Source organism: Mus caroli, chromosome 11, assembly GCF_900094665.2.
Source record: "Mus caroli chromosome 11, CAROLI_EIJ_v1.1, whole genome shotgun sequence".
NCBI classification, from domain to species: domain Eukaryota; kingdom Metazoa; phylum Chordata; class Mammalia; order Rodentia; family Muridae; genus Mus; species Mus caroli.
The window spans coordinates 2,092,225-2,114,756 of NC_034580.1; the positions used below are offsets into that span (position 1 = coordinate 2,092,225).

General features: G+C 46.9%; 1 protein-coding gene and 1 non-coding gene across 3 annotated transcripts in view; one reads left to right on the top strand and one right to left on the bottom strand.

Annotated features, from left to right (window-relative positions):
• Kremen1 (kringle containing transmembrane protein 1) overlaps positions 1 to 21,852 on the bottom strand; it is a 69,134-nt gene extending 47,282 nt beyond the window's left edge. For both annotated transcript variants that reach the window (XM_029484045.1, XM_021178235.2), the window contains exons 1-2: positions 21,677 to 21,852; positions 4,677 to 4,839 (exon numbers count right to left, since the gene is read on the bottom strand). In XM_029484045.1, the coding sequence (XP_029339905.1) occupies positions 4,677 to 4,839; positions 21,677 to 21,767 (254 nt within the window). In that variant the 5' untranslated portion in view covers positions 21,768 to 21,852. The remainder of the gene's footprint in view (positions 1 to 4,676; positions 4,840 to 21,676) is intronic.
• LOC115032587 lies at positions 13,242 to 13,348 on the top strand. Its single transcript, XR_003838232.1, has one exon. It is a non-coding gene; the product is annotated as a U6 spliceosomal RNA (small nuclear RNA).
• Positions 21,853 to 22,532: the final 680 nt, after the last annotated feature.

The following is a 22,532-nucleotide window of genomic DNA, read 5'->3' on the forward strand; positions in this document are numbered from 1 at the left end:
GATTGGAGAAAGATGCCGAGAGAGACACTGTGAGAGACGCTGAAGGAGACACAAAGGAAGAGGCAGACGGGGCTGCAGGAGAGGTAACTGACCATGTGGAAGACAGAAGAATTTGAATGGTTAGGTAAGTTACGAGCTAGCCAGAGATGAGCCAACACTTATGGCCTAGGCATTTAATAATGCATAACTGGTCTCAAAGTCGTCATTCAGGGAACAGGAGCTGGGAGAACAAACAGATTGAGTTTTTTTACACCTGAGTGCCTGGATTAAAGTGCGGGCCACCACATCCGGCTTCATCTCAATTGTAAACATGCTTACTTCTAGGGGATGAGACTTTGGCATCTTAGGGGTTTTGGACGGGGGATTCTTTTGTGGTTTTACTTTCTTCCTCTTTCAATAATGAATATCCCAAGTATAGTTTCCAAACAGCTAAATAAATTCACATAACACAAACTCAGTCTATGCTGGCTAGCTCACAGACAGAAGTGGTCCTCCATCCCCACAGAGGTCCCACAGAGGCTTCTCAGACAGCCATGGCAATCATGCTTTTTAAAGCATTCCCAAGTGAGAACAGCTTGGAGGAAATGACCGGCAAGGCTGTTTCGGTGCAGAGACATCACAGATAGTAAAACTGCTTCAGTGGTGAGCAGTTCAGCAAATGACAGAGAAGCCGGCCTCGGCCTCGCTTCACCCCTTCCCAAGCCCCCTTTATTTAGACTCAGAATACTGGAAACCCGACACTCCAGTTAGGCAGGAAATGGGCACAAGGACACCCCCTCCCCATCCCCAGCTTTGCAGCCTGCTCCTGGGCCTGAGCAGACAAGCCCATTGTGTGGCTGAGAGATAAGCCTCCCAGGACAACAGAGCCTTTTCTCTTCTGGGCCCTAAGGCAGGTGCAGGGGCAACTCTGCCCTTGCTGGGCTCGGCCTCTCGGTCTAATCCAGTACTTTAGGTCCAGTGGGAGAAGCCGGTTCCCATCACTCGATAGCATGTAGACATCTCAGATGTGACGGATCTGAGAAGTTGTACAAGGCAAACACGGTGTCAGATGTCAGCTGAGAAATCAAAGTGGCAGGGCTTGTACAAAGCCCTTCTTTAAACAGTATGTATGTCACCGTCATCTTCCTCCCTCTGTTCTGAGTTCAGCTTTGATGTAGTATTGGATAAAACCTCTAGACAACAAGTGTTTATTATCAATGTCAAAGCCATTCTAAAAGCATCCGAATAGCTTAATAAAGAGCAGGCAAGCCTATCCTTACTTCTCTGCAGAACTAGAGCAAAAGGCCTGGACTCTGAGGTGATATCATCAACAGACTCGCCTCGCTCTCTTTTGAAGTATAAACTGGAAATTCAGGTCTGGCACATTCCATCAAGTTAGAGGGCTATAGCCCAAGGAGTTAGGGGAAGGTCCTCCCAGCCCTCTGGTACAGCCCTGGAATGCTAAGGGTGCACTCCTTAGAGCCTGTGAGTAGAGTAGACAGAGGCACTCATCTAGAAAAGCCAGCAGACAATACCAAAGACCCTATCCCTTTCTCTAAGTGCCCTTCCCAGGCCAGCCAGTCTTAGGAATAGAAAGACTAGAGGAGGGTAATGGAGCAGAAATGGAGCAACTGTGGTGAGAAGTGTATGTGCATGTTCATGACTGTGTGCTCATGCATGTGTGCATGCTCATGTATGCACATCCATGTTCTTGTGAGTCCATGTTCCTGTATGTGTGTGTATGTTCATGTATATACTTGTGCATGAGTGTGCATTTAGAGACTAGAGGTCAAACTTGGGTGCCGTTCCTTAGGTACAATTCATCTCTTCTATTTTGAAACAGGGTATCTATCACTGGCCTGAAACTTCCCTAGTGGCAGGCCAGATACCCCAGGAATCTGCCCGTCTCTGCCTCCCCAGTGTGGGGATTGTAAGCACACAACCACTCAGCGCTTTTATCACTGTGGGAGAGACGGAGTAAACAGATTCTCTGCGTAAGCACTTCACCAAGCCATCTCCTTAGCGTTTAAAAAAATACTCATTTACTTATGTGTATGCAAGCATATGCACGCATGTGTAGGGAGCACGTGCCACGGCACACACAGAGCTGTGGGCGTTGACCCTTCCTTTCTACCATCCAGGTGCAGGGGATTGAACTCGGGTCATCAGGCTTTGCAGCAAGTACCTTTGCCCACTAAACCATCTCAGCAGCCTACAAATTTGTTTTTTGGTTTTGTGGGGGGGGGTGGTGTTTCGAGACAGGGTTTCTCTGTGTAGCCCTGGCTGTCCTGGAACTCACTCTGTAGACCAGGCTGGCCTCGAACTCAGAAATCCNCCTGCCTCTGCCTCCCNAGTGCTGGGATTAAAGGCGTGCGCCATCACCACCCGGCATAAATGTTTATTTATACAAAATACTAATATGCACAACTCTGAAAACAAATGAAGACTTGGTTAATGAGCAATCAACTACAAAGGACAGGGCCTAGAGGGATGGCTCAGTGGTCAAGAACGTGCACTGCTCTTCTGGTGCACCGGGAGTCCAGTTCCCAGAATCCCACTGGGCGGCTCACAGCTACTTGTAACTCCAATTATAAGGAATCTGATATCTCTGGCCTTCAGTGGCACCTGCAACTGTATACAGACCCTCCCTCCATATACATATAATTTAAAATAATAAAATACATCTTTAAAAAATACAAATGACAGCAAAGTGGAAAGACGTCACACATAATACCAGGCAGGGTTCCAGGAGAGACAGGCAGCAGGAGGACTAACCAACGCTACAGAAAGCTTTCACTCAGGTTTGGTTTAGACTTTCGAGGTTGGAACGTATACAGCCCAGTGGGCCTTGAGCTCCCATGGAGCCAAGGATGTGTTTGGAGTCTTGATCTTACCACAGCCCTACAAGTGCTGAGATCACAGAACGCACACAGCCAGGCCTGACTTGGAACAAACTTTTAGTGCTTTTACAAAAACAAATGAAAAAACTACAGCAGTAGCAAACATGAGGGACAGTCAATCAGTTGATGCAAGTGAGGACAGACCTAAAGAGCTGAAGGGAAGGACAAACCAGCCAACCACAAGGCCTAGTGTGTTAGCATGGGCATATGGGGGCTAGACGGTAAACAGAGTGGTCCACACAGTGCAAAAACAGATGGGGTGGCTCAGCTGGGTCAACAGTGCCAACGGTTAGACGTTTCGTGTACCAACAAAGCAGAGTCGGAGCATGGAACTGGGAGGAGGGCTCTGGAATCATTCTTCCTGTCCTAATGGCTCAAGAGACAGCTGCACACCTGTCCTAAGAATGCTTAAATTCACCACATTGCTGAACCCTGAGTCATGTTATCATGATCTTGGGTGTAAGTAACTTAGAGGTATTAACAAAAGTGCTTGGAATTTTTGCTCTGGCTTCTACATACTAATACTTCTATTTTTATCTTTCTGCCTGCTCTGTGTGTGCACACATATATACACACACACACATACATGAACACATGCACGCATATATGTATGTGTGTTCAAATGTGTGTTTATGTATGTGTGAGGGTGTGAGGTTGACTTTGGAGGCTTCTCCACCAATCTCCACATTATTCATTGGGACAGTGTCTCTCACTGAACTCAGGCTAGCCAATATGGCTAGCTAGGCAGCCAGCTCCTGGAATTTCACCTTTGCCTTCTGAGCACTAGCATGGCAGTGGGCGTTCAGGACAATCCAGAATTCACCTGGGTTCTTGGGATGCCAACTGTAAACCACTGGCCATCTCACTGGCCGCCAGTGATTCTCACCTTGTCTTTAATCTGAGAAAACAGAGAACCTGATCAAAGCTGTGGCTCACTTTCCACAGAAAATCCTAACTATACATCTGAAGACCACAGAGCTAGGTTAGGGCTTTCTGTGGAGCCAAACAGTGGCCACGTCTGTAGTGCAGCCGCTTGAGGAGAGTTACTCGGATCCAGGAGTTCCGGTACAGCCTAAGGAACATGGGTCCCAGATGGTCTGAATATCAGTAGCAGCAGCTTTGATGCCATGAAATGCCCACTGCTGGGAGGACCACCTGAGAAAATCCTCCCAAAGAGACAAGAGAGTGACCAGAGAAGGCACTGCTGTGAATGCCAGCATAAAAGCAAACTAAGGTGGAGAAAAATGAGAGAGGAAGAGAGAAAAAAAGTCAGGAATTCATTTTTATTTACTTTTATTTCTTGTGCGTGCTTCACTATACGTTTATCTGTGTACCATGTGCAGTGCCTGGAGAGGTCAGAAGAAGGTGTCTGATCCCCCAGAACCGGAGTTACAGATGTTCTGAGCTCCCATGTGGGTGCTGGGAACTGAACCTGGGTCCTCTGGAAGAGTGCTAAGTGCTCTTAACTGTTGAGCCATCTCTCTGGCTCGGATTAGTTCATCTTAAAAACTGATATGGCCGGGCAGTAGTGGCGCACGCCTTTAATCCCAGCACTTGGGAGGCAGAAGCAAGTGGATTTCTGAGTTCGAGGCCAGCCTGGTCTACAGAGTGAGTTCCAGGACAGCCAGAGATACACAGAGAACCTTGTCTCAAAACAAACAAACAAACAAACAATGATATGGTTCTCTGAATTGGCCAACAGGAGGTAAGCAAGCATTCCAGTTGTGAGAATTCCAGAGGAGAAAGGCTGGAAGAAGAGATGAGAGATCATCTTGAAGCGCTATGGCCCCATCTTACCTGCAATAATTGTGCTCGCCCAGTCCTCCTTCCCCATTGGGGTACTTCAGCGTGTTGTACGGATGCTGGAAAGTCTCGTTCCAGAACAGACATGGCTTCCCACCTTGCAGCGCTGTCCAGCTCTGTGTTCCCCTGTAATCTGCACCGTTGGCTGTGAAGCACTCTGGAAGGAGGAGAACAGCAGACTCATTTTCTGGCAACATTTATAGTTTCCTCCCTCTCTGGTGAATGTTTTATTTGTTTTGTTTGGACCAAGCTAGAAATGGATCATGTTTTGCTAATCTTGGGCGGCCTGCTGGGCTGACTGAATCTGCAAAGAGGTGCCCTGTAACACTGGCACTGTCGGCACCAGCTTGTTGGGGCACTGGGACATTTCCCCTTGAAGTGTGCAGGTCCCAGTGAAGAGATTATCACAGAGCTGAAGTGTGCTGGAGTCCACGAAGTGAACCAGGAAACCTCCAAATCTAGAAAAGTTGCTAACAGCCATGCACGTGGACTTTGGGGCCCTCCGAGGGGGCCACTGCGCTCGCCAGCATCTCCCTGTGGTAACTAGAACCAGGGCAGCAGCTGTAACTGAGTACTCCCCTGCAGTCTGAAAGGCTGCGGGGCCACTTGGATTTAATAAGCATCGGACACAGCAACGCTTTGGAATCCCAATCACACAAATCGGGGATGACTCACATTCCCTGGGAATGAGGAACAGTCCTCCCTGTGCAGTCTGAGGTGCAAGAAAACAGGGGCGACGGAGGACGGGGGTGGCACTTTCTCTCACCTCCTCCTCAAGTGCTTTCCCAGAAAATGTGTCAAAATGGTCTCAGGTCCCATTTTATGAAATGACAGTCCTTACAGGTGCAATCATGTACTTCTAAAATCCACTTCTCAGACTGGGGGTGGGGCTGAGGCTGGCAGGCTTCCCACATCTTGTATGCATTAAACTCAGAGGTTCATGGGAAAGGCGGAGTACAAAGAGCGAGTTTTTAAAATTAGCTTAGTTAAAGCTGACAGATAGAAGCACTTCAAACACTTCTCTAAGATGTATCACTGGGACCCTGACAGTCTGCGGAGTCACACCAACATTCTCCGCTCTCCCCCTGTCCTTCTCCTAGCTCATAGCGACCCATAACTTCCGGTAATAAGGACGTGGTGTAGTCTCCCGCTGGAAAGTGCATGTGCCTGCCATAGACTAATAGGCATGTGGACAACAGGAACCCAGCTCTATCCTGAAAGCCACCTGACTGCTTAGAGAAACCATCCACAAAGCGGCTCTCTTTCAGTCATGCCTTCCTCCTACCAGCGGCTCTCTGTGTTTGGTCTGGAATGGCACCGTTTATGGACAGCTCAACTAATCTAGAATTCTAGGAGACAGAAAACCATAGCAACTTACCATGCCTGGTGCAATACTAAGTTAGTAAGTGTGAGTCCTCAATTACCAAGAGGATTGTCTACTAGGGGTCTACGCTAAGAAAAAGCTCAAAGATAACTGGGCACAGCGACTCGGCATAGATTGGCAGATACCAACTAAAGGCTCAGTGTTGGCTCGGTGCCTGATTGCTGCTGACAGGCTCTGCGGCCTTGGTCAAGTCAACATCAGTCACATCAGTTTACAGTGTTCACGACCAGCCACACTGATTTAGCCACTCCTCTTTACCCAGGAGGCAGCCAGAGCACTCGACCACACCCAGGACTCCAGTGGAAGCACCCTTCCTCTCCTTCACCCCTCACCTTTAGCACCTCTGTTTTGGACCCACTGACCACGAAAAAGCAGTTCAGGGCTCCCTTTCCTCTTCTGCTCTACAGCCCCCCTCCGCACAGAACTCTAAGGTTTGTCCTCTGGGTGTCTGAGAGCCTCTGTGCTGGAAGCCCGGCTCTGCCCCTAGTTACTCATCGCGGTCAAGCCACGCTGGTCTGCTTTTAATCCTGGGAACATACTTTTCCATTTCCTGCCCAAATGTTCTTCCTCTAATATTTCCAGTTGCAAGATAAACATTGCCCTTCAGAATCCCCTTCCCATCTCTGCCCACCCCTGCCCCCTTCATCTGTCCACAGTACTATCGTACACACATACATACACAGCCCTAAATCCAGGATGCACACACTGAACACAGGTTCAGCCAACTGCACACACACACTGGCATCTTCCTAGACATCACCCCCTGAACGGTATGAGCTGACAGTTATCCACACATTGTAATAGTTTGGGTGTTCTAAATGGTCTAAGGATGACTAGAGGCATATGAAGGATGTTCAATGACACACAAACAAGTATCTGCACCGTGGGTCCTAAGAGGCTAGAGCAAAGGCTGCACAGATACCAAGGACAGCTATATTTGAGGGGACAGGGTGGGGGAGGATAATGTCTGTGGCCCTATTCCAACCTAAGTAATTCTGAGCCTGATCAGTTCTGGAGTCAGAGGAGTGGATGATTCTAAGAATATCACACCAACCTCTGTCAACTGCTACAATTGTAATTGCTATGTTAAAATATTTTTGCCCTATCTAATCTTATACACCAAAACATTATATTGCAGAGCTGGGTATGATGGTGTACACTTTTAATCCCAGTACTTCCAAGGCAGTGACAGATAGAAGAGTTTGAAGCTAGATGTCAAAGTTGAACTTCTGAGAGTTTGAAACAGGTTTATATAGAACATTCCAGGTTAGTCAGAGCTCTATAGTGAAAATCTGTCTCAAAACAAAAACAAACAAAAAACACATTATGTTGCCTACTTTAAATATAGACAATAAAAACAATACATCTTAAAAAGAAGGAGGGGGCACTGGAGAGATGGCTAAGTGTTAAGATTATCTGTGACAGGCAGTGGTGGCACACACCTTTAATCCCAGCACTTGGGAGGCAGAGGTAGGTGGATTTCGGAGTTCGAGGCCAGCCTGGTCTACAGAGTGAGTTCCAGGACAGCCAGGGCTACACAGAGAAACCCTGTCTCGGAAAACAAAAAACAAAAAAAGAGGACCTGAGATTGGCTTCTAGCATTCAAATTGGGCAGCTCACAACTGCCTGTAATTCCTGCACCAGAAGCCCCAAGCCCTTTCTGGCCTCTCTGCAGCACACACTTGGCATATACTCACGCACAGACACATACAAATAAAAACAAACAAACAAACAAACAAAAACAAATCTAAAAACAAAACTCCACAACCTAACAACAAGACCAACCAAACCAAACCAAACCACCATAACAGAAACAAGTGGCTCAGGGCGTGGTGGCACGCACCTGGGATCCCAGCACTTGGGAGATGGAGGCAGGGGAGTCAGACAGAACAATGACCCTCCTTGGGTCTAGGTCATTCTCGGCTAAAAAGTCAGTTAAAGTCTGGCCTGGGTTGTGTGAGACCCTGTCTCAAACAAGCAAGCAAGCAAACGAGAAAGGCCAATGACTCACAAGCCATCAAAACAGACTTTCACAACCAATGGCCTCAGCAATACACAGTGACCTATAGGTCAAGTTCCCACAAATTCGGATGATTTTATTTGTAACTCAGGAGGGTATGCCACTACTCAGTATTAAAAACAATGAATTTATGAAATTCTTAGGCAAATGGATGGATCTGGAGGATATCATCTTGAGTGAGGTAACCCAATCACAAAAGAACACACATGATATGTACTCGCTGATAAGGGGATTTTAGCCCAGAAGCTCAGAATCCTTCCTAGAAGGGTGAACAAAATACCCATGGAAGGAGTTAGAGAGACAAAGTTCGGAGCAGAGACTGAAGGAAGGACCATCCAGAGACTGCCCCACTTGGGAATCCATCCCATAAACAACCACCAAACCCAGACACTATGGCAGATGCCAACAAGAGCCTGCTGACAGGAGCCTGATACAGCTGTCTCCTGAGGGCCTTTTGTGAGTTCCTGGCAAATACAGAAGTGGATGCTCACAGTCATCCATTGGATGGAGCACAAGGTCCCCAATGAAGGAGCTAGAGAAAGTACTCAAGGAGCTGAAGGGGTTTGCAGCCCCATAGAGGAACTTCAATATGAACTAACCAGTACCCCCAGAGCTCCTTGGAACTAAACCATGAAAGAAAACACATGGTGAAACTTGTGGCTCTAGTTGCATATGTAGCAGAGGATGGCCTAGTCAGTCATCAATGAATGGGAGGAGAGGCCCTTGGTCCTGTGAAGGTTCTATGCCCCAGTATAGGGGAATGCCAGGACTGGGAATGGGAGTGGGTGGGTTGGGGAGCAGGGGGAAGGGGGAAGGGATAGGGGATTTTTGGAGGGGAAACTAGGAAAGGGGCTAACATTTGAAATGTAAATAAAGAAAATATCTAATAAAAATATTTAAAAAAAAAAAAGGATGTGCCACAGATGGGACTGAAATGTCATCTCACAGCAGAAACGAGGCCATGAAGCCTTTCTGGCTCAGCTTGTTCTTCTCTGATCTACTCTTTTTAAAGCTTTTTGAGACAGGATCTCATATAGCTCAGGCTTGCCTAGAACTAATTTACTTATGCAGCTGAGACCGGCCTCAAACTCCTGGCCCTCCTAAGCACTCAACCCTACCTCTTTAGCATTAAAAGCGCAGTGTGGGAGTCCACGCAGGCAGGTTTCGCGGATCCACTCTAAATAAGCATATTACGTTTTAAAGAGTTTCTTTTTCTTTTTTTCTTTTCTTTTCTTTTTTTAACCAAGCTTGCCTAGTGAGGAAAAGACAAGAAACACAAAGAGTGTTGAGGCCCTGTCTTCATCAGGGTGTGGATGAGGTAATGAGGCCCCTGCCTCCCTTTCTACTGCTATGAAATTCACATAAGCTTTGTCTAGATAAACAAGGAGAGGCTCAAACAACAAAGGAAATCCCGTGATGCCTTGTGTATTCACATTTCAGTAAAAGAAAATGAGTAAAGGCAAGAAACCTAATGTCTCCACCACCATTCATGAGTTAATTCAACATTTATTCAGCCCTTACTACTGCCCGGAGCTGTGGCAAATGGACACTGGATTCTTGTTGTTTCCAAGTCAATGGGGAATACAGGCTCATAATAGACAGTGAGTGGCCAATGCTACGAAACAGAGGTGCAGGTGGGGCCGCTCCTCCCTGATGGGCAGGGGAGTGGGCAGGGATGGGGTTTGGCGCAGAAGGTTGGTTCTGAGACCCCTTTACGTTCAACTCGAAGTAGCTACACTCTCAAGATTTAAGGAAACAGAACTAAGATCCAAAAGCCTGGGTGAGTTGAATAGAAAAGACCTGGGGCTTAAATTCTCCTCCAGGCTTAAAATCCTGCTATTCTTCATGCCTCTCTACTGCAGGTAAGATGTCTAAGGTCACATGGACAAGCATGACACTTGCCTCTGCAAGGTCCTTTCCATGTGCCACTTAGGCCTTCCTTCTGCCTAAAGGAAACCACATCTTTAACATAAAATATGCAATGGGGAAACAAATAAACAGACAAGAAGTGAGGGCATTAGACAGCTTACAATTCCACTCAGAAGCAGAGGCAGGAGGATTGCGGTGAATTTGGGGCGAGCTTAGGCTATATTCTGAGTTCCAGATCCAGCAGTACCATATAGCAAGACTCTGTCTCAAACAAACAAAAACAAATGAAAGAAGAGAAAGAAGGAAGGAAGGACAGACGGAAGGAAGGAAGGACAGACGGAAGGAAGGAAGGAAGGAAGGACGAAAGGAAGGACGAAAGGAAGGACGAAAGGAAGGAAGGAAGGAAGGAAGGAAGGACAGAAGGAAGGATGGAAGGACGGAAGGACGGACAGAAGGAAGGACGGACGGAAGGACGGATGGACGGAAGGGGTAACAGAAGCTTACATGCCTCTGTATCTGGGTCAGAACAGATAAACCTCATTCATTGAGGCCACTCTCCAGCCGCCTACGTACCCTTTGGATACATTGTTGCATCTGAAAATGTTATCTTCTAATATCTATATTTAAATCTATATTAAAATCTCTTTGTTTTTGAGGCAGGGTCTTAGCTGGTTTTAACTTGTGGCAATCCTCCTGTCTCCCTCTTCAGAGTACTGGGACACAAATGACCCTCCATGAGCAGGCTTATAATACTTCTCACTTAGAGGCAAGGACTGAACCATTTACAGACTCTCGAGATGGCAGGACATGGAGGGTGGAGAATGAAAGAACAGCAGCCACAGTTGAGAACCCTGGTCCTAGGCAATAGGTATTTGTGGCTTTCCTAGATTATTTTTGTGCATTTCTCAATTTCCATAATAAAAATGGAATCTATTCTAAAACTAGCATACTGTTTTGTAATAACTATCCCTTAGCTAGTTGTTAGCTTCTTTTTTTTTTTTTTTTTTGGTTTTTCGAGGCAGGGTTTCTCTGTGTAGCCTTGGCTGTCCTGGAACTCACTCTGTAGACCAGGCTGGCCTCGAACTCAGAAATCCGCCNAACTCACTCTGTAGACCAGGCTGGCCTCGAACTCAGAAATCCGCCTGCCTCTGCCTCCCAAGTGCTGGGATTAAAGGCGTGCGCCACCACGCCCGGCTCTAGTTGTTAGCTTCTTGTTAAGAACCATAATAAACTCAACTAGCCAAGTTTGCACCCATCTAAGTTCCAGATGATTGTGTATGTACTATGTTCTTAGTAACTTTGCAAAGCTGCACTTCTACCCAAAGTGGACTAAGCACATAAACAAGCACTGTAACTTCTGAAGCATCAGTAGCTTTCCTATTAGAACACTGTACAGAGCATCCTTTTCATTTAAGGAGACAGTGTTCTTAAAGCCATGGCAGAGACCTGAGGCATGGCCCAGTCATAGAGCACCTCTGTGCATATACGGCTCAATCTCCAGCATGTGTACTTACACATACACTGTCACAGTAAAGGAAGAAAAGACCCTGATTCCCAAAGCGATTTGAAGTGAATTTACATTTTTGTTGGTTTAAGAGACAGGGTCTCATTATGTAGTCCTGGCTGACCTGGAACTCACTATGTAGCCGAGGCTCTCCTCAAACTCTCTCCTGCCTCACCCTCTTGAGCTGCCAAGACTGGCCTAAGCCTATATACTTGTGGAAGTTTTGTTTGAATTCTATTTGACTCTCTAAAATCGTCTTCTTTATAAGAAACGAAATACTGAATTATGTAAAAACAATTTCCAAGAAAAACAGCCTACAGTGAGCAGAGGGTTACATTTGGAAGTTGTCAAATAAGAGAGAGGTCTTATTATAAAACAAAAATTTTAAAATGAAGCCAAGTTGGGGTGGGGGCATGCCTTTAACCCCAGGACTCGGGAGGCAGAGGTTTGAGGACAGCCTGGGCTACAGAGTGAGTTCCAGGACAGCCAGGGTACACAGAGAAACCCTGTCTCGAAAAAACCAAAAAAGCCCAACATCAAAAACAAAAACAAAACCCAAACCTTGAGGACTGGCAAAATGGCTCAGCTGGTAAAGGTGATTGAAGCCAATTCTTACAACTTAGGTTTATACACACACACACAAAACTACTAAAATGTGATTGTATTTTTTTCCTAAAATGTCGCTGGAATAGCAGCACACTATCACAATCGCACGCACTAAGGAGGCAGAGGCAGAGGCAGGAGGATTCTCGGATAGTCAGGGCTACTATCCTAACTAAAAATAAAGGAAGAAAAAAATAAAGCCTTTAAAAAACTGAGTTGTCAAAGTAGTGGGGAGGTGGGGTGGCACTCTCCCACATCTGGCTCTCATCTGGAGCACGCTTCCCTCCCACTCGGGCAGGGCCCCCTGGGAAACACGCTATGGGTGTTGCTGTGAACACATGTTTTTGCCAGGAGCAGCCACCATGAATATGCAGCAGTGTAAGAGAGATTTCTACTTAGCATTTAGGCAGTGCTTCTCAACTGTCCTAATGCTGTGACCTTTTAATACAGTTCCTTAGGTTGTGGTGACCCCAACCATAAAATTATCCATTGCTACTTTATAACTGTAATGTTGCTACTGTTATGAATCATAACATAAATATCTGATGTGCAGGATATCTGATATGTGACTCCCAAAAGGGTCGGGCTCCGAGTCACGTACTCAGGGTATGAGAATCAGAGCTCGCCTCCCCATACACACAAGACAGCTGCGGCTTTGCTGGTGCTTTTCTTTGCCATGTGCTGAGGACGGGACCTTGAGCTTCAGCTACATCCTCAGCCCAGGCTGTTTCTGCACTAACTTAGCTGCACTGAAGATCCTAACGCACAGAGAGATTAAACAAGCCTTACTTTAAGAAGGGCAGTTAGAAGTTGCTCTGCAGAGCCCTAAAACACTTCATTAACAAAGCTCCTTAAGGGACTTAACTGTCAAAACCAAGAGGATTTATTCTGTCATGGTTCTCTGATGACACAGAACATTCACTTACCCATGTAACATGTAAGCACCAGTGTCCTACGTGGGCCTGACTGATGGTATGAACCATTTAATTATCCATGTAATACATGAGCACCATGGTATACTATTACTTGAGGTATTTATCTATAAATAGCCTGTCCTATCTTAACATTGGATTTCACGCGAAAAAAGTTTTCACATAAGAAAACAGTAAACATAACATTTTCAAGCTCCGAATCCTGCTTTCTAGACAGTATCTCAGTTTACTATTAAAAAACAAAACAGTGTTCGCTTTGGCAGCACATATACTAAAATTGGAACGATACAGAGAAGATTAGCGTGGCCCCTGCACAAGGATGACACGCAAATTCATGAAGCATTCCATATTTAAAAAAAACAAAACAAAACCCAACCCTCAGAAAGTCAGAAGGTGAGCTGCTGCAGGGCTGGACCAGGACAGACAGTGGTATCCTCCTGTCAGAGGTGTAAACAGGTCACAGGCTCCAGTGCACGGACACTGGACCAATCGGGCCAGCTAGCTTCCTGAGCAGTTTACCTTTTGTTTTGCTTTTGGAGATGCAGCTCAGTTTATTCCACTGTTGTGATGCACTGTCCTCCGAGTATGATATGACTGCTATGACCTTAATCAGAGCCGCTGTGACTACCTGCAAGAGACCCTCACACGGTCGGGCCTGTTGTCATCCTTGGCAGAAGAACTACACATAATTTCAGCCCTGCTAGACTTGCTCTGGGGGAAACACAGGAATATATAAGAAGTAGAAGGTTAACTGTACAGCTTTGAGAGGGGACATGGACTGTTCTGTAGCTCAGGTCTTTTGGGGTCACCATACTCCTGTATATGCCCAATAAACTCACTCGTTCTCCAAGCTGGGCTTGACAAAGCTGTTCCTGGTGTCCTACCTGGGAAAACAGGCATTGTTCGTGTTTCCCAAGGAAAAGCTAAAGTAACATGCATGTGTTAGGCAAGCAGGCCCACACATGGAATTCTGGACGATGAGTCGTGTGGTTAAGGCTAGTGTAGGCTACAGAGTGAGACCTTAACTCAAAAATAACTTGGTCAAGTGGTGTCCATCTGTAATCAACACTTGGAAGACAGGGTCAGGAGTTCAAGGTCTTCCTCAGCTACACAGTGAGTAGAAGACTCGCCATACGTGAGCCCCATCTCAAAGCTCCGCACACAAGCTACAAGCAAAGCACAGCCACCCTCACCCTCCACATCAGCATTGAGCTTCATCCCCGCTTCCGGCCATGCCTGGCCTTTATTTCTCCTGTTAGGGATGGAGCTCAAGCCCTGTACTGCAAAGCACACATTCCACCAGTGGACAGTCCCAGACTGCCTAACTCTGAAACCGCCCCCTGCCCCCCAAGGCAGAGCTCAGGAAAAGCTGTTTTTGTTTATGTTTATGAAATGAGGGAAGACCATCTATGTATAGCAGGCAGGGTGGGGGGATCTGTTACACAATCAAGTACCCCAGGCTTTTGTTTTGTTTTGTTTTTTGTTTTTGCCTGTGAATCAGCCTTCTAACCGCCTAGTAATCACCTCTGAGAAGTTCTAGGAAGTTCTGTGTCAATCAAATACTTGCTAATTTAAAAAACCCTGCCAGACCAATGCCTGTCATCCCAGCACTTGAGAGGTTGAGGTAGGAGGATTTCAAATACTAAGTCAGCCTCTGATACATAGTGACACATTGTCTCAGCAGACAGACAGACAGAAGGCTGAGGATGCCGCCCCATGGGGAAAGTGCTTGTCTAGCATAAATGAACATAAATTAATAAATATCTCCCACATTTACTAATAAACCAGGCATGGTGACACATACCTACAACCCCAACATTCATTCTGAAAGCAGAGGCAGGAGAATTATAGTTCAAGACCAGCTTAGGCTGCACAAAAGATCCTGTGTATGAATGAACTGAGAGACAAACAGATAAAGGAAATTGATGATAAGGTCAGGCCTGTGCCCTTTTGATTTGTAAGACAGTCTCATGCAGTCTACTCTATGACCTCACCACACAGACAAGGGAGATTTGGAACATCTAATCTTCCTGCTTCTCCCTCGAGAGTGCTGGGATTCCAGCTGTGTGCCACCGAGGCAATTTTACTTGGTGCTGGGAGTAAATCTAAGACTTTGTGTTCGGCCAACACCTTGCCAAGTGAGCCAGTTTTACATTCTGAGTTTGCTTTAAGCAGGAAACACCTGCTTCGTGTCTGTATCTGGCCCCATGATCACGTGAGCAGTCCTATGATCACGTGAGCAGTCCTATGGTTTTTTTCTTTTCTTGGCAGTCCTGGATCAGGATTTCACTCCTTAGGCAAGTGATCCAGCCCACTGAGTTACATCCCTAGGCCCTAGCAGTCCTATTTTATACTGTCTCAAGCGCTCAATCAGACTAAAGAGAGATTAAATAAACTAATAAAACCCAACTTTCAAACAAGTTTTATCAGCACTGCCTGTGGCCTACTTTTAAAGTCACATGACCAGAAAGTTCTCCAATAATGGAGTCCTTTACAGATGGTTAATTCTTTGGTGTAGGGGACTTCTCCTAAACGTCCTAGAATGTTTAATAGCACCTTGGGTTTCTACCTGCTAGATAATAATATCCCCATGTGACAATTAAAAACAAAAAGCCTTCAAGCATTGCAGACTACTCCCAGGGAGCAAGATTCTCTGTCTGATGAAATCACTGAGTTAGAAGAAATGGCCAACCAAAGAGAGTGTCACATCCACTAACCGGTGGTCACAGAACAAAGACACTTCTCAAGGGCGATATTCTCAGCTCTACTGGGGCCCTCCAAAGCCATAACAGGGAGGAAAAAGCCTAGTCACTTCTGCTAAGACAATTAGGAAGCCTTCAGCTGCCAGAAGTGCTTAGGAAGAGTCTTGGGTGAGCCAAGCCAATGACGTCCTGCATACATCACAGCAGGCAGGACAGGGCACCCGGCCTTTGAAGAGGTTCTTTTTAAGTTAACCTCCCCTTCAACTGAACTTTTTCCAAATCTCTTCCTGCCATTTGGAAGTTGAGTGATTCTCAGCTGCAAAGGCCTGCGTACGCGAGATGCAGATGGCAGCAGTTAGGGCCCTCACCAGATGCTGCAGTCTCTAATTTGATTGAAAGGATATAATTAGACAACAGAAACACTTTAATGAAAGAGCAAAACATGGAGGGAGGGAAGGATTGAAGGCCCTTAACTGATGCCAAAACACCCACCAGTAATAGAGGCTTTGAGTCTGGGGCACGGCGAGGGGAAGCCCCTGAAAAAGCCAGTCCTTGCTGTTTATTTCCCTCTAGCAGAGAATGGGATTTTATTATTGTAGATTTCCACTGTAGTTTATGTGGGAACAAACTGATTAGAAACAGAAGGTTCTTCGGAGGAACATCAAAGAAAAATAAATATGACTTCTGTGGTCATTATTAAAAATATTTCTACCAGCCCAGTAATTTTCTTTGAAGATGAATTTTTATAGATTGAACAGCAGCAAGTAATTTACATACTATGATGGGATTGGCTAGCAATCCCTACTATTCTAGAAGCAAGCTGCTTGGCTGCCATGTTGTTACTTGATTTCGGGATACTAGGAAAGCTACAAACGCCACAATGTATCCACTTTGAGGATAAAAGGAAACTAGCAGGATCCTAGCGCGGGCTGATGGCTACCTCCATCATGAATCATCTTTAAAAGTCGCCTGTGCTGTCTCTGCTCTTTCCTGGCTTTCAAGCTGAGTGTGCATATGCTGTTCTTGTTCTAACCAAGAATCTAACCAAACCGAAAGAAATCCAGCCCTCAAAGTCTGCAGTTGCTAATGTGGTGCGACACTCGGGTTCTGGAGTCGGCCACAGCCTCCTCAGCCCACTAGGAACAGGGCCTCGCCCTTGTGGCAAATTGAACAATAAAAGTTTAATGCTCTGGTTATGTGCCAGGGATTAAACTGTGGCAGGAGAAGCTGGAAGCTGGCCCTAGCAGGGAGAAGCCCCCAGGGGGCCCTACTGCAGAAGTAAGAGGGACGTGGGCAGCTCTGCCTGTAACATGGCCTAAAGTGTTGTTTGGGAAGCAACTGCCTAGCCCCAACTTCATTCCTCCTGAAGCTGGTGCGAGGGCAGCCTAAGGAGGTGCTTACCGAGAAAGAGGACAGAACAGAGAAAGAGTTCTTTGGAGGAAAAGGCAAACTTCTGTAGGATGACACTTCTACAATGGCCCCTCTCCTCTCCCTGTTCTGGCTGACAGTCCTAAGAGGCTGAGGTCTGGGGGGAAAGAAATGATATCGTGGAAGGAAGACTGAAGACAAGAAAGGGCAAAAGCCTGATGGACCCCAGTGCCCACTCCACCCAAAGGGACACTTCTGGGTTCTAGAGCAAGGGTCAAGGTCAAGCAGACGAGGGAAGGAATCTCAGTCATCTTACCCAGGCAGGGGCTGCACACTGAGCTAGTCAGATGCCAAAGGAAAACGGAGGCTGAAGGAAGAGTTCTCACCTCCAACCCTGTGTGGGGTACTGAGGGACACTCCTCAGCCCCTCTGCTGAGTTCATCCTGACGTGTGTCCTCACTCAGGACAGAAAACCTCAGACAAAAGCTCCTGACCCCAACTTCCGGCCTCTGCCCAGCATTTCCGATTAACTGTCCAGCAGGACAAACACAATTGGCTTGTTTTATTTCAATGTTTCACTTTGTTTTGTTTTGTTTTGTTTTTCAAAAATGCTTTAATTAAAAAAAGAAAAGAAAAATCCACCATGCTAAGCACATTGTTGTTTTATAGACATTTAACAGGACAGCCTATGCATGGAAGCAAAAACTAATGACTTAGTAAAAACCAATAGTGACAGAAATTCTTTTCCTCAGTGGTTGTCTTCCCAGTTTTCTGGGCTGGTGCCACCTGCTGCCCAGCTTTCCTCTGCAAAACAGAAGATCTCTCAACAGTTTGTTTCAAGTAACATCTGCAGGCTGAGAGAGCAAGCTGTGGGACAGCTCCAAGGTGGGAACTCTTTCCTTCAGTAGCACACAGAACGGCGCTGAATCTCTACTAATGCACCAAATGCACGCATACAAGCGTATCCTGGTCAGCTGTATCTTTTTAGAAATCATGGTGAAGCAGGGCGTGGTGCGCTAGCCTTTAATCCCAGCACCCGGGAGGCAGAGGCAGGCAGATTTCTGAGTTCAAAGCCAGCCTGGTCTACAAAGTGAGTTCCAGGACAGCCAGGGCTACAAAGAGAAACCCTGTCTCGAAACAAAACAACAAAACAAAACAAAACAAAACAAAAGAAATCATGGTGAAACACAACATTTACATGCTTTCTCCTCACCTATTGGTTACACTGCACAGGCAGGCTGCTGGCCTCAAACTGTTCTCTCATCTCAGCTTTCCAAATAGCTGGAGCACAACTGTATCATCACTGTGCCTGACTCTCATACGTATCTAAAGGTTAATTCACAGTAAATGGTAAAAAGTCTGTTCATTCAGTAAAATCAACCTACTGTGTTGCTTTTTCCAGATCAGTAAGCGCTTAAAAGTCGGTTCACATGACTTAGAGCAAGATTAGCATAAGTGCAGTCTGTGAGCCAATCACGACCCAGAAACCAAATTCAGACTGGGTTCTTAATTATAAAAAATTAAAAAGGACAAGATATTGTGACATGTAAAAATGACAGAAAACTTCAAATTTCAGTGTCCAAAGAGTTGTATTAAAATACAACAATGAAGCCAGGTATGGTGATATTGCTCCAGCCCTTGGGAGGCAGAGGCAGGCAGATCTCTTTGAATCTGAGGCCAGTGTGGTCTATGTAGTGAATAACAACAATGGAAGACAGTGAGACTCTGTCTTGGAAAAACCCCCAAACCTAAACCGTTAAACAGAACCAGCAATGCCTATCCATTTTGTCTATGACCACTTTTGCGTGCACTGCCAGAGGCGAGAACCTGCCCTTGCTGCAGTCTCCGGGCCACAAAGCCTAAAGCGTTTACTGTTCTGCCTCGGTCGAGAGCAGTGGTTCTCCTTCTCAATCTGTGGGTCTCGGTTCCTTTGGGGGTCAAATACCCCTTTCACAGGGGTTACTTACGGCCGTCAGAAAATGCAGATCTTTACATTATGATTCATAACAGTAGCAAAATTACGGTTGTTAAGGAGCAATGAAATAATTTTATGGGGGGAGGGGGGGTTGTCACCACAACATGAGGAACTTTATTGAATTGTCGGAGCGTGAGCAAGGTTGAGAAGCGCTGGTCTACAGCCTCAGGTAGAGTTCCAGGCTCCAAAATTCAAACCTAGGGGCCATCAAGATGACTCTGATGTTAGAGGTGTTTTTATTAAGCTTGACAATCTTTTAATCTCAGGGACTGACAAGGTAGATAGGGAGAATTGATTACCAAACCACTCTGATCTCCACACTCACCCCATTAAGTACTCATCGCCATACTGCCCCACCGAATAAATCCTTTAAAGTTTTAGATTCTAAACTAGAGAAGGTACACTGCTTACTACCAAAAATTCCCAATATGCAGATTCTGAAGCTGTAGCTTTGTTTTCATCGTTTTGCTTTTGGTCCACCTATTCTAAACTCTAAGTGTACTGACAGCTATATTGAGCACACCAATTTGGTCAGTACTGAGCCTAAATGCAATACTTTTTTGCTTTGAGATTTATAAAGGGAAAGCTGGTTGAGGTTGGTGGATCCCTTTAGCCCCAGTGATCAGGAGGCAGAGGCAGGCAGATCTCTGTGAGTTCGAGGCCAGCCTGGTCTAAAAAAGGTGCGGGAAAAGGAGGATTTACTGCATCTTAAACACTTAAATTATTCATCTATGGGGCTAAGAGAATTACTATAGAGTATGCAGGCATTACAGGTGACCAAACTCAGGTTTTCTAACAACACATATTACTGCCTGATAGGACAAATTCCAGATGAGACGTCGGGGAGGATGGTGAGAGGCAAGAAAAGGCTACCACTAACCTCTGACGCCTTTCTTATCAGTTGTGAAAGAAGAGAAAGCATGACAAAAGAACAGAGAGACTGGAGATCATTTGGGGTTGACTACACACTATAATTAGAATAACATTGAAGGGGAATGAGCTAACTGTTTTTATAAAGTCAGCATTCAAAAATGCAAACCACCAGTAATTTAAATATTACAAAGTTGTGCAGAATATAAGTATTGGAATAATTTTTTCCATCCACAAAATTTTAGAGAAAATTACAGTATCACAAAATATGAAATGGTAAGTTTGGCATATTCTCAGTGTACAGCTTTTTTTTTTTAATTGGAAAGGATTTAACAAACTAGTGGCTAGGTTCTTGACAGGATATGATGCTGAAAACCATGTGGTTTGTTTCTGAAACTGCTTCTGGAACCAGAGGGGAAACATCACAAAGGCACTGATGTTGCAGAAAGCTGAGGAACCCCGCTGAGGAGAGTTTGAGTGACTTAGTAAACTGTTTCACAACAGCCATAAATTTGTCCTTACCCAGGACTCCTAAATAAAAGCATACCAACTTTACTCAAGAGCTGTTGCATTTGACCTAGCAAAGCGTCGGTGCCTAACAGATGCTACCTCCCTGCAAGTGTGGGCAGAATAGGCTCACGGTGCCCTTTCCAGGAAGGAGCGCCAGTCCACTCCCACCCGTACCTCTCTCTCCATAGAGGACATTAAATCCTGAACACAAAGATGACAAAGTGGAAGGAGTTACTAGGTTACAGTTATGTTGACACGTCCTGGCTCTCGGAACGTCCCTCCCTCCCTGTTCACATACTACAAACAGTAGAAAAGAGCACATTATAGAAGTCCCATAGAAGGCAGCAATCACCTAGAAACCACTTCTACTGAGTCTCAGGTTTGGTGTGTTGGTAACTCCTCATTCTGCCTTCCCAAAACCCAGCTTTGCCTTTTGCCAGCATTCAACCTGCAAGAAATTCAGTATTCGCTGGGTAAACCAGGTGTCTAGTCCTTAGTGAACTGGGAAGCACTATAATAAGTATTATTGAATCGTTTAATGACTACACATGGTGGAACACTCTAAGCAAGTTGCCTACAGTGTATCATTTAATGTTCACCAACACTGCTCATGGGAGTGAGTTACCACCCCCCCCCTTTTCAGATCAAGTAACAGGTTCAAGCAGCTTTGCCTCAAAATCACACAGAAAATAAATCTCAGCCTTTCCCCTAAATCCAAGCTGTCAAGAAAACAAAGCAACTCTAAGTTTTCTTTTACTAGTAAAACCCTGCCTTCGCAACAGCACAATCGGCAACTTAGGGTGGAGACCCCAGGGGCAGGTTCACCAATGTCCTATGCTCATCAGCTCTCAACAACCTGCAAAGAATCTGAACTGGGCCAGACAACACCCTCATGCTTGCTTGTCCTTCCACTGGGAAAGGATTCCGAGGCAAGGAAGGGCGTGTGGGAACTAAGTTGCCATCCCAGCTTCCATCCTGGCCGAGAGCACCACCTCGGGCGGACGCCGCGGTGGACTCAGAGTAGTCTGCACTCCGTACGGGCGACTTTAGCCGTCACGCACCCCCTTCTCTTCCGTAAGTCGGAAAGCAGAGTTCGGCAAAGTTAGAAGCCCGCACTCGGGGCAGAGTCCTGGTAACGCGGGACAGGCGCGTCCACGCCGCGTGCCCGGACAGAAGCCCAAGCATCGGGTTCTCCGGGATCCACGCGCGAGAGAGGGTGAGGGGGAATCGGGGTGGGGGGGCCGGGGTCTCACTCACCGGGGCCGGGGCGAGGACCGGGCGCGGGCCGGGCCGCCAGAGTGAGCGCAGCGACGGAGAGCAGCGCGAGACGGGCGGCGGGCGGCGCCATGGGCCGTCAGTGTGGGACCCCCGGGCGCGGCCCGGGGCAGAGGGGGCAGCACCGGGAGCCGGGGGCGGCCATGGGAGCAGGACTGAGCTCAGCGTCGCCCCGCCCCCGCCGCCCGGCCCGCCCCGGCCCGCCCCGGCCCGCCCTCCTCAGCGCCGCCCCGCCCTCCTCAGCACCGCCCCGATTGCCTGACGCCTGCTAGGATTCGGAGCCGGGCGGCCTGCGCATGCGCGTTCTGCCCGCGGCCTGCCACTCACGCGCGGGAGCCGGCCCCCGCCCCACCTGGCTCCGCCCCCACAGCCGGCGAGGTGAGGCCACCCGAGGTGTGGAGTCCGCAGGTGAGGGCGGGACGGGCCCTGCCTCTGAGTCCCCACGCTGAGGTTTGTCGGCGCTGACACCGGCCGGGCTCCCAGTGACCCCTGTTTCACCCTCACCTAGGTCGTGACCCACGCGCGAGTTCCATCACTGCGGTAGTAGCCAGAACAAACCTCTTGCTCTTGCTAGGCTCGTGGTAGCGGTTAGCCAAAGCGTGTTCTGGAGTCCTCCAGACCCGGTTCGTATCCCACTTGGTTACTCGTAAGATCTGTATAAATTTATACAGGCTTAAAGAAAACGGGGCTCCCTTCTGCTCAGTGGTATGTCGATACCGTCTGCTCCACAAAGCGGTTGTACAAAGTGAGATAATGCTCGGAAACCTCGCACGCACGGTAGGGGCTCAGTAAATGTGGAGTTCTTTCTCCTTGTGGAGTCCTGCAGCTACCAAAGGGA